At 37.0% G+C, this 12,461-nt stretch overlaps 1 protein-coding gene across 7 annotated transcripts in view; it reads right to left on the bottom strand.

Annotated features, from left to right (window-relative positions):
* Positions 1 to 12,461, bottom strand: part of CEP152 (centrosomal protein 152) — an 86,171-nt gene that overhangs the window by 4,735 nt on the left and 68,975 nt on the right. For all 7 annotated transcript variants that reach the window (XM_032481228.1, XM_032481233.1, XM_032481232.1 and 4 more), the window contains 2 exons: positions 5,549 to 5,645; positions 4,895 to 4,998 (listed from right to left, as the gene is read on the bottom strand). In XM_032481228.1, the coding sequence (XP_032337119.1) occupies positions 4,895 to 4,998; positions 5,549 to 5,645 (201 nt within the window). The remainder of the gene's footprint in view (positions 1 to 4,894; positions 4,999 to 5,548; positions 5,646 to 12,461) is intronic.

The raw sequence follows: 12,461 nt of genomic DNA, 5'->3' as shown, positions 1-12,461 counted from the left end.
AGGAAGAGGGGTGAGACTTTTGTTGCCTCCTGAAATTTACATTTAAAAATATGTCACAGTTTTCAAGTCTTCCTTTTGTCTTTCACTCAATGTGCTTTGACTGGGACTACCATTTTTTAGGGTCAACACTTTGTCCTAAATCTAGGGCTACACTCCACTTTTAGAATTTCACCATCCCTGTTATATTAAGGATTCCATTCATGAAGGAATCTCCCTCAATATCAATAAGCTCTTTCCTGAAAATTATACATTCTATGCAAAAATGCTTAATGAAACACTATTTTTCATTATTTCAAGTGGGTAAATTTTAAAAATTTTAACTTGTCTATACAAAACATCCTACCAACTTCCAAAATGTAAAACAGTACACACAAACACACAAGCTATCATGCTAGAATGAAAAAAAAAAAAGCTTCAAATTTCACTTTCCAATTAATATAATCATTAACAAAAATTTAATTTGTTTCTAGGAGTCTGGCCTCTGTTGGCACCAGCAACAACTAAGAAGCACATTCTCTATATTGATACACATGATTCTGATGACCTACCAATTATATTTGGAACTTGAGACCTTTCCCACTCATTTTGTTAAAAATGAATGCAACTTTAGGAGGTAAATACACACTTCTTGTATACAAACACTGGTATTGTTCTTGGACATATATACTATCTATGTCTGCTGCAATTAAAAACCAGTAGACATCCTACTAGTAAAAAATAAACCATAGAAATACTCTGCAGGTTATACTGCAACACCTAGTACCACAAAGGACTTGATTAACAAATTTAGATCTATGACATAATCCATTGTGGAAACAGAACAATTCCTAACTACGTCCATTTTCCATGCTCCTTAAAACTTTATGGAAGGAAGTAATAATTGCTCATTTTAAAGTCATATGACATTTTTCTTTGGCACCAGTTATTTAAGTTGTAAGATTATGAAATTTTCAGTTTAATATTAGCATCCAAGAAAAATCATGGTGGTGGTTCAAGATGGCGGTATAGAAAATCCTAAACTCATATCCTCCCATGGACACAGTAAATCTACAGCTACATATGGAATAACCGTCTCTGAAGACGACTTGAGATCTAGCAGAACAGCCCCTCCACAACAAAGGATAAAGGGGACATGTCAAGATGAGTAGGAGAGTAGAGAGACAATCTCGCCAAAACTTTCACCTTTGGTGCAGCATCCCACAATCAGGACAGATATCACAAAAACAAAGTTTCTCTCTTAGGAAGCCCCACATTAGGTGTCCCATCCCTTTGGACCTGCACTAGAGAGATGAGCCACCAAAACGTCTGGCTTTAAAAACCAATGGAGCTTACATCCAGGATGCATAAAGTGCTATCGGAAACAGATTCCACTCTCACAGAGCTCACACACAGACTCGTTCACCTCAGGAATCCAGTGCAAAAACAGTAACATGAAAACAGCCTAGACCTTCTGTGAAGGAGATGCACTTGCCAATCTTAAAGCATCTCCCAGAAAGGCAGGATCTGTTAGAACTCCCCCAGGGAACAAAGATGCTGGTAGGGGCCACTTTTGCACTCATCTTCTACCTTACTAGTGCTGGCCCTTGCAATTACCATTTGTGCACTCTCCTTCTGCCTTGCTAGAGTCATCTGCCCCACCTCTGCACTTCCCAGCAGTCCCACCATGCCAAACCCAGCCTGGCACTCCAGTGTGGTTTCACTACTTCAAACCTGGCAGGTATACATGGTCCACACAGAGGACATCCCTTGAACACCTGGCTCAGGTGGCTAGAGGGCTTGTTTCTGGGCCCCACAGGACTGAAACAACTGGAGAGACAATTCCTTGCAGGCTGCAAACCCCAGGGCACTGCACAGACAGCAGACTGAAACACACCCCTGGTCTTCTTGTGACCACTTCTTCAAGATTGGGAGAGGTAGCTGTTTCACCCAATACATAGACATAAACACAGAAAGTCAAGTAAAATGGGTAAACGGAGAAATACGTTCCAAATTAAAGAACCAAACAAAACCCCAGAAAAAAAATCTTAATGAGATGAAGATAAGTAATTTAACTGATAGAGTTCAGAGTAATGGTCATAAAGATGCTCACTAATAAGCATGAATGACACAGAGAGAACTTCAACAACAAAAGTTTAGAACATACAAGAAATGTTAAAAAAAAAAGACTCATTTCAGATGAAAGGACACACACAGACTAAAAGTGAAGGGATGAAAAATGTTTCACTCAAATAGAAACCAAAGAAAGCTGGAGTAGCTATACTAAATAATAAAACATATACTAAGTAATAAAACAAAGGTGGGCCCTACATAATGATAAAGGGATCAAAGCAACAAGATATAACATCTGTTAATATTTATGCACCCAACAGAGGAGTCCTAAAACATATAAAACAATATTAACAGATGTAGAGAGAGAAATCAACAGCAATACAGTAATCACAGGAGAATTTAATACCTCAATTATATATCACTGGATAGACCATTTAAACAGAAAATCAATAAGGAAACATGGGCCATTAATGAGACAGTAGACTAGATGAATTTAATAGATACATACAGAACATTCTAGTCGAAAATAGAAGAATACACATCCTTCTCAAGTGCACATGGAACATTCTCCAGTATAGGGCACAAGGTAGGCCACAAAACAAGTCTCAATATATTTTAAAGAACTGAAACTATAGCAAGTATCTTTTCTGATCACAATGGCATGAAACTAAAAATCAATCGCAAAAAGAAAACTAGAAAAAGCACAAATATGTAGAGATTAAACAACATGCTACAAAACAATCAATGAGTCAACAAAGAAGTCAAAGGAGAAATTTTTATAAAACTTAAAAATCTGGAGACAAATAAAAATGGAGATATAATATACCAAAATCTTTGGGATACGGCAAAAGTAGTCTTAGAAGGGAAGTTCATAGCAATATAGGCCTACTTTGGGAAAGAAAAACCTCAAAAAAATCTAACTTTACAACTAAGGGAACTAGAAAAGGAACACATAAAGCACAAAGTTAGTAAAAGGAAGGAAATTATAACTATCAGAGCAGAAATAAATGAAATAGAGACAAAAAAAAGAAAAGATTTAAAAAAGTAAAAGCTGGTTCTTTGAAAAGACAAGCAATACTGACAAACTTTTAGCCAGACTCACTAAGATAAAAAGAGAGCTCAAATAAACAAAATCAGAAAAGAAAAAGGAGAAATTACAACTGATATCAAATAAATAAGAAAGCTCATAAGAGACTTCTATGAAAAATTATATGCCAACAAACTGGAGGACCTAGGAATAATGGATAAATTCGTAGAAACACATACTCTTCCAAGACTGAATCAGGAAGAAATAGAAAATCTGAACAGACCCATTACTAGTAAGAAGATTGAATCAGTAATCAATTCCCAACAAATAAAAGTTCAGGCAGCTTCACTAGTGAATTCTATCAAACATTCAAAGAAGATATAAAAACACAGATACAAAAAATCCTCAAAATACCAGCAAACCAAATTCAGCAATACATCAAAAGAAGAGGGTAATAGGTACAAACTTTCAATCATAAAATAAGTCATGGGGATGTAACATAAAGCATGGTGACTATAGTGAACAATATTGTACAGTAGTCAACCTTTATCCACAGGGAATACATTCCAAGGCCCCAGTGGATGCCTGAAACCACAGATACTGCACCCCATACATATTATGATTTATTCCTATATATACATGCTTATGATAGTTTAATTTATAAATTAGGCACAGTAAGACATTAACAATAATTAATAATAAAATAGAGCAATTATAACTGTATTGTTATAAAGTTATTTGAATGGGATCCCTCTCTCTCAAAATATCTTATTGTACATATTTAATGCCTTTTCCATTTTAACTAAGCACTCATCATCCACTGTGCCTTTAACTTTTGCAGTTTGAGGTGTGACAGCAAAACTAGCACAAATCTCTTTTTCTCCACAAATTCATGGATAGAAGATTTGTTCTTACTGTAGATCTCAGCAACCTCAGCATATGATTTTTTTTTTCCTTGTTAAATCGAGAGCTTTCACATTTTCACTTAAAGGAAGCACTTGACGGCTTCTCTTTGGCATCTCCAAATCACCAGCATCACTACTCTCGTGCTCTGGGCTGTTGTTAAGTCAAATAAGGGTGACATGAACACAAGCACCATGACACCATGACACCATGACAGTGGATCTGACAATCGAGGTGGCCACTGAGTGACTAACAGGCAGGATATGCTGGACCAAGGGATGACTCATGTCTGGAGTGGACACAGCAGGGTGGTGCAAGATTTCATCACACTGCTCAGAACAGCCCGCAACTTAAAACTTACTAACTATTCATTTCTGGAATTTTCCACTTAATGTTTTCAGACTGCAGGTGACCACAGGTAACTGAAACCATGGAGAGTAAAACTGCAGATAAGAGGGAGCTACTGTATTGTATACTTTGTAACTTTGTATGGTGACGGGGAAATTAGACTTACTCTGGTGATCACCTCACAGCATATACAAATACTGAATTATTATGTTGTGTATCTGACACTAACATAGTGGTATGTATCAATTATACTTTACATATATATATATATATATATATATATATATATATATATATTAGTGTCTAAAAAAAACCCCAGGAAAATTAACAATATAAAAATACTGCTATCCTCATGCCACGTTCAAAATTTGAGGGGAAAATACCAAATTAACTCGGGCAGAATCATCCTTTACTACGTAATTTTAAAAAGCTATCAGTGATCTCTTCTAAAAGCAGGTAAGATCTTTGAACAAGATAGTTCAGAAAAATTCCCCAAAATTACTGCTGCTAGTTTCAAAAAAAGACTCAAACCACCTTAAAATCTCGGGAATCTTTTTAGGTACTTACGCTTAATTTTTTTTACTGCTTTAATGTACTGCCCACGAAGTTCTTCCAGGGCGCCCCCACTACAAGGCAGGCAAGCATTTTCAATGGCCCCTTCTGACAATGACCTAAAAACAAACCAAAGATTGCAAAAACAGATTCTAAGTGAAAAACTCCATTGAAGAAAAAAAAAATCTATATATTCCAATAAGATAAACTGCAATGTGCTAAAAAATTCTCATATGAGGATTTTTACTATAGTTATTTAGGATAGTAGAAAAGTGCAAACAACTTAAATGCTATGGTTACTTAAACCACGATAAATCTACATATTGAAAACAGACATCTCCTGAAAAGCACATTATAGGAGCCTATCTAATGACACAGGGGAAGTATTTATCTTATAATATTAATAAAAGTTTACAAAATAGTTTATATAATAATTTCAATTTTTAAAACACGTGCACATGTGTGTATATAAAGGCACTTAAATGATATAAAACAAGAAGTTAATAAAGGGTGTCTCCTGGGGGAAGGATTTTAGAAAAATTTTCTTGTTCATACTTTTTTGCTGTATAATAATAACTGATATTCTTGGTATGATACTATGAATACAACTGATTTGTTTTTTAAGTAAAGATACTTAGAAACAATTTCTTTGAAATAGTGAAAGTCTACCTTGGTGGCGTTTTACAAAGTGTTCTCAGTTCTCCCAATTTACTCTTCATGTCATTGTTTTCTTCTATTAATTCTTCAACAACTTTGCTATTCTCTCCTAAAAAAGAAAGTTTATAGTATATTTGTCAATTAACCTCTTTTTCTCTCAGTCTTTCTTTTCCTTAAATTCCCAGCACAGATGTTTACAGAGGAAACTGCAATTTCCAGTTGCTTCTTGTGTCATTTGTTCCCTGATAAGCCCTAAGCTGACCACTCCCTGCTCTGTTTTCTCAGCACTTTAAATCTGTCTTCCATTTCCATCTTGTTTTCGGTTACACACTGTCCTGGAATAGGTTTCCAATTGTTTCAAATGCATGTGTCCTGTTCTCCAGTTAGACTGAAGCCCTGAGGAACACAGTAGGTTTTCTAATTCTGTGTCCTTGGTGGACCCTGGTATACAGTCTTTGCTCATGTAAATGATCACTGAACAAGCACCTCAATATAAAATGAAAAGAAAATGAAGCTTAAGTAGGTGCCATTTTCAGAAATAAGGTAAGATCTTCAATTCTTTGAACTTTGAAAAAGAAAATAAGCAGACTGGTGGAATGCACGTGGTACAGAGAACAAAGCATGAACTTCAGAGTCAGGGAGACACAGGTTTAAATCCTAGCTCTGCTTCTTACCAGTTGGATGAGTTTAGGCAAAGTACTTAATCCTTCTGAACGTGAGTTTTTTCACATGTAAAATGGGGATAGTGCTACCTACCTTGAAGGTTATAACAGAAATAAAATAGTAAATGCACAGCATCTTATACAAGGCCTGGCAACATCAGTGTTTAATAAATATGACCGTGGCACCCCATGTTTCCTACTATGCCACCCTCTCTACACACCTCGTAAGTTGGAGAATGAATTATTCTGTTCCCCCAGTGATGGATATAGCCTGTATATTTTTAAACCACTCACCTACTTCATCACTTTTCAATAAACGCTACCACGACAGTGGAAAATGGAATTTAACTAGCAAAACAGAAGCAACCACAATAGTAAATAGATTACTAATGGACCTATATTAAGACAAAACACTGAAATCAAACTATCAAATGACTTAAATTCTGATCCTGACCTCTTTTATCAGCCTGCTGTTTTGAGCTAAGTATCAACTTTCTTGGATTATTTCTAAGTCCACAAATTACAGAAGTTATCGGCCTCAAAAAGCACTATATAGAATAACTATTGTATGATCACGATGTATGGTGCTAAATATTATTTATAAATAATAAACATATGTAACTGCCCTGGTCATTTTATTATATAAAACAACTTTTCTTGATTTTTATCAAATTTCACAATAGCTACAATATATCTACATCCACAGTTGGATAAATTTGCCCCCACTTACTCTCCCGGCTTCTGCTAAAAAATTAAGGAATCACCATGGGAATGGCAGTTGTTAAAAATTTTTATCTCAGAATTCCTAAAACCCTTTCTAGCCTTACAGTAATCATGATCTATCTCTAACAGACCTGGGAAGCAGTAGGGGAAGTAGGTGGCTTCTCTTAGACAACGGAGTACTGAGTGTGCTCTGACGCCAGGTACTGTGCTAAGGGCTGGGACAAGATTTGACCCTTGTCACCATCAGACTCCAAAGAAGAATACAGACAATAAATAACCTGCAAGGATGATGCATGTTATAAAACTCATAGGAGCTGTGGGGGATGTCGAAGGGAAGAACATAACGGAGTCCGGGGCAGTTGAGGAGAGCCTCTCTGAGAAGTCATGTGCCGAGGCTCAGATGAGTAGGAGTTAGCCAGGCGATGTGGTCAGGAGGGGAAGACGGATGTTGTGGTAAAGGGAAAGATGCTCAGAGGTCCAGAGGAAAGAGATGATGAAATCCACACCACGGCTCCGGGAGAGAATGAGGGCTGGGGAGTGAGGCTGAGGGGCTGGCAGAAGCTGCATCAGGGCTGGGGAGTGAGGCTGAGGGGCTGGCAGAAGCTGCATCATGAAAGGCTTCTTAAACTACATTAAAGTGTTTAGATTTCATACTGAGAGCCAGACAAGCCGTAGACAGGCTTTAAATAAGAGAGTATCATGATCCAGCTTGCTTTTTTAAAAGGTCACTCTAGCTGCCTGATGGAGAACAGACTGAAAGGGCAAGATTGGAAGCAGAAAGAGATGACTATTGTCCAGGCAAGTGATACAGGTGAACGCAGAAGAAAAGCAAACCTGTCCGCCTGGTCCTTTCTGGATGGTGCATTATTTAGGACCCTTGCATTCAGTCCTTCATTCATTCAGACGTTCATAACTGTCTGGTATGTGATGGGCACAAGACATATCACTTATTCTTAAGGAATTTACAGGTCAGAAAAGATATCAGGAAAGTAACCAAAAAGTTACATACAGAACGTTAACAGAGGAGGAGCCAAGTGCTCTGGGGCCACACAGAACCAGCCCTTCCAACCCAGACGGGGGACAACCAAGGAGGGCTCTGCAGGTATCTTCTCAGGTGAATCTTAAAGGATGGGGTAGAGTGAGGCCGAAATGGGAATGTGCAGGACACAGTGACAACACTGTATGCAAGGTCCAGCAGTAAAAGACAATTCCTGACCAGCTCAGGAACCTGAAATACTGTGAACATGAAGAGTACGGAGGAGCACAGGGTAGGAGCAAAGACTGAAAAAGGGAAGCAGGTGCAGCCTCATGAGCCCAAGAGCCTCCCTTCTTCAAAAGCGCAGAAGACATCCCTCTGAGGTAACTTCCCTGACAGTGCTGTGAAGAATGGACTGGAAGGAGGCCACATCAGACCCACATGCCTTCATCCATGTCTTCTCACTTTGCCTAGAATGCTGTTCTCTTTGGCAAATGCCTTCATCTTTCAAGGCTTCCTTAACTTTAAAAGGAGGAAGAGTTAATTAACATCCTTTCTTTCATCCTGAATTATTTATTCATCATTTTTAGTTCTCCTTGTTTAATGATAAGCTTCTTGAAGGAAGAGAACAGGATCTTATACATCTCCATCAGAATTCTGTCTGATGTCTGTATTGCTGTAACCCCAGTGCCTAGAACACTGCTTGACAAATACTGAGCGCTCAAAAGCTACTCAGTCAAAAAAGGAATGTGACCCTTTAATTAGAGCTCCAATTTTCCTCTTGAGTTCAGTAATAATAATTTGATTAGTAAAAATAAGGTCCAAATTAGTTTATATTAATCCCCAAAGAGAATTCAGTGCCTACAGTAACTAAAATGTCACATTTGAACATTTCAACAAGGATCAAAGAGATTTAGACTGGGAGCAGTGCTATTTTACATGCTGACCTCCGATTCTTTTCACTACAGCTTTGTGCTTCCTTTCTAAATGCTAAAGATGCCTACAGCATTTCTACAGTTTTCTTTTCAGATCTTGACATTCCTGCTTTGCCTTTTCAAGTTCCTGGAAGCAGGGTCCACAGCATGAATCTTTAATTGCAAGGATCTTTTTCTTATCTGCAAAAATTAATGACAGCAAACTTTTCTATCAATTTCGACTGGGAAGTACCAGGAAGGAAGGAAGGAAACCAGATGACATGACTAAAGGCTACAATGTAACTGAAAAGAGCATGTCTAAGAGAAAGACCTGAATTTAAATCCTGTATCCACTATTTACTGGCTGTGTGACTCAGAGTGTACTACTTAACCTCTCTGAGACTTAATATGTAAAACTGAATAATACTACCTGGTTTTTAAATTGCTATGAAACAGTGTTCAGATCTTGATACTGAATACAATTCCCCACTAAAAGGAATAAGGTATCTTCAAGAAACAGCAGCCTCTGGTACTGAGACAGGGTATATACAAGATGAGACTAGAATATTTTGCTGTGCCAGAAAGTAAGAAATTACTCAAAAATACAGGCATGTCACAAGGACATAGGAGCCAGATTCACTACGTGAATCTGGGACAATTTCACACTACGTACAGTAATGAATTAAAAAATATTGAAGAAATAGGAACTCGAGTCATCCCAATAATCCTACCAATAACGAGATGGACGGAGGGACAGATAGATAGGTAAGTTAGTTGGCAGGTACACAGGTAGATAGACAGATGGATAAATAGGTAAATAACTATACAGACAAACTAGAGAGGCAGATTCTCAATGATAACAACATACCAAATGCCAAATGGTAAAAGTAGAGGGAGGTCTGGACTTGGAAAAATAATTTTGCAACCACCGTGGTACAGACCGGATCAGACAAGCATCATCAATGATTGCTAAGCATAAGGGAAGGTTTTACGAGGAGGATATTTTCATGGTCTTGAAAGTGTCTCTCCACAGACTGCTTATTAATTGTGAAGGGTGGAAAACATAGTAATTACACAGTGAAGAAATTGGACAACACCTTGACCAGGTGCTCAAATGAACCTCACCAACAAAAGACAAATGGACATTGTGCACCTTCAGATGTAACACATCCCCTAGGCAGTGTTCCAGCCAAGAAAACACAACCTGAATCAAACCATGAAGAAGTATCAGACAAAATCAAAATAAAGAAAGTTCTATTAAAAGCCAGGGGTTGGGGCATATTGGAGAGAGTGAAGAATATGTCTCTCAAAAACACCAACGTCATGTAAGGCAGAGAGAGGCTGCAGAAATATCCTAGATTAAAGGAGACATGACATCTGAATGAAATACCTGACCCTGGACAAACTGCTGTACTAGAAGGAAAAAAAAAATGCTGTAAAAGACTTTAATGGGTCAACTGGCAAAATCAGAATCAACAGTAGATCGCTACAATACATATTTTCATCTAACGTTAAATTTACTGTACTAGGATATACAAGAAAAATCCCTATTTTGGGGAAAATATACCCTGAAGTATTTTAGGGTAAAAGGGCCTCGTGTATAACTTATCTTCAAATGGTTTAGGAAAAAAATGAATTGTTCACAAACATACACACAGAGGAGCACACATGTGGGTCAAATGCCATCAACAGGTGTATCTAGGCAAAGGGTATATAAACGTTCTTTGCAACTCTATTTTTGCAACTTTTCTGTAAGCTTGAAATAATCTCCAAATGAAAAGATCTAAAACTATCAGGAGGTATAAATGTATAAAAATTGTTTGGCACTGTACCTGGCATAGAGCAAGTATGCAGTAAGTAATAGCTATTGCTATTATTACTAACACATAGAATTTATCAAATTTGAGTAGTATACAAAAATAATACAGAAGTAGATTATCACAATTAATATAACTGATATAATAAAGTACAAATACAAATTGGTACAGTTTCAGAGGCCAATATCCAAAATATTGATGTAAAAACATTGGTCCAGCAAAATTATTCTTAGCTCTCATCTGACTTTAGTTTCATTTAAATGGTGCCATTTATGTTTACAAGCATCAAAGGATTAATGAAGCATCCCACTGGTACCATACATGGCAGCAATATATTTAATTTAAGATACTGCTTTGTAAAACTGGGAACCAGGCAAATGCTCATTGACAAGAGAATAGATATAAAATTATAGTATATTCTTAAAATGGAATACTATACAGCAGTGAAAATAAATGAACTAGAGCTATATACACTAACAAAGACAAATCTTAGAAATTTGATCTAAGTGGGGAAAAAATGAGTTACAAAGACTATAACAAGTATTAAGCTATTTTTCTAATGTTAAAAGATAAGCAAAATAAAGCAACAGCTTTTTGAGGATACCTACATTTGGTCAAAGCATAAAGAAAAGTGAGAAATAATTTTTTAAAATCAGAGTATTTATTACGTAGGATTATGGGGAAGTCAGAGGGATGGAGTTGTGGTGAAACACACAGGGGCTTTCAGCAGTACTGGTGATGGTCTATTCCTAAGTCAGATAGTGGGTTCCTGGTTGTTAGGTTCATAACTTTCGTGTGTATTACGTATATTCTTTCCATGTATCCAGTATTTCATAATTAATGTCTAAACTACTTTTTTAAATGGTAAGCTATTAGGAGAATTTAGCCAAACCACTAATAGTACTGGTCTCTGACTGTAGGATGGTCAAGGACTTTATCACTTAATACACATTTTGGATTATTTAATCCTTTCTGATTCATGAATTTATTCATATTTTTTTTTAGGGAAAAAAGATTAAAGAAAGAAAAGTAAATCATTTTATAGTCTGATTTGTCCTAAGTCAAATTAATTTCTTTCGTATTGACTGGATTTCTCAAAGCCAAATAATATCTAAAACTCATCTCTATGCATTTCACAATTTAGAAAATAATTCTCAGGTTATTCCAAATATAGCAACAGATACAAAATGACATTGAAAAGTAGGAAGCAAAATACCAATTAAAGTAATATTACCCTGCACCTAATTGGCAAAAAGATATTCTCAGCCATCTGGAACCTAGAGGTAAAGGGAAAGGGTCTCTGGACAATGAGAAAAATAACTATCACCTGACTTCTGAGGAAAGGCAGCCGTTCTCTCGACTATGGTCACATACCTACTGGATTAGAAATGTGTGGAAACTAAGGTTATTGACCTCATACATATGATTTGCTCCAGCAATTCTTAGTTTTTTTTCCAGGTTACAATGCAGACAGCAGACAAGAAAGAGTCTGCATGGTTTGTATGTGGAGGGAGGGGGCAGACTGTAAGGGGTCAGTGTCCTAAAAGGACTGGAGCTTATAAAGGGCATGACCATTCCCAGTTCAAAATCCCAGCACAAGCCCCACACTGCTCAGTGTGCTCTGAGCACCTCAGGGGGCTGTAGCACAGAGCAGTAATTCTTCTTCATACTGACAACTCTAAGTCACTAAATTAAATTATTAATTCATCAAATATTCAAGGAACACAAACTATGTGCTATTCATCGTGCCGGGTGGTGGGGAGGAAGACATTAAAAACACTGCTCCCAATCTCAAGAAACCTACAAATATGTCAGAAAATACCTAATACACTT

This window comes from Camelus ferus, chromosome 6 (assembly GCF_009834535.1).
Source record: "Camelus ferus isolate YT-003-E chromosome 6, BCGSAC_Cfer_1.0, whole genome shotgun sequence".
Classification (NCBI taxonomy): Eukaryota; Metazoa; Chordata; class Mammalia; order Artiodactyla; family Camelidae; genus Camelus; species Camelus ferus.
This window is presented reverse-complemented; position numbering and strand designations above follow the sequence as displayed.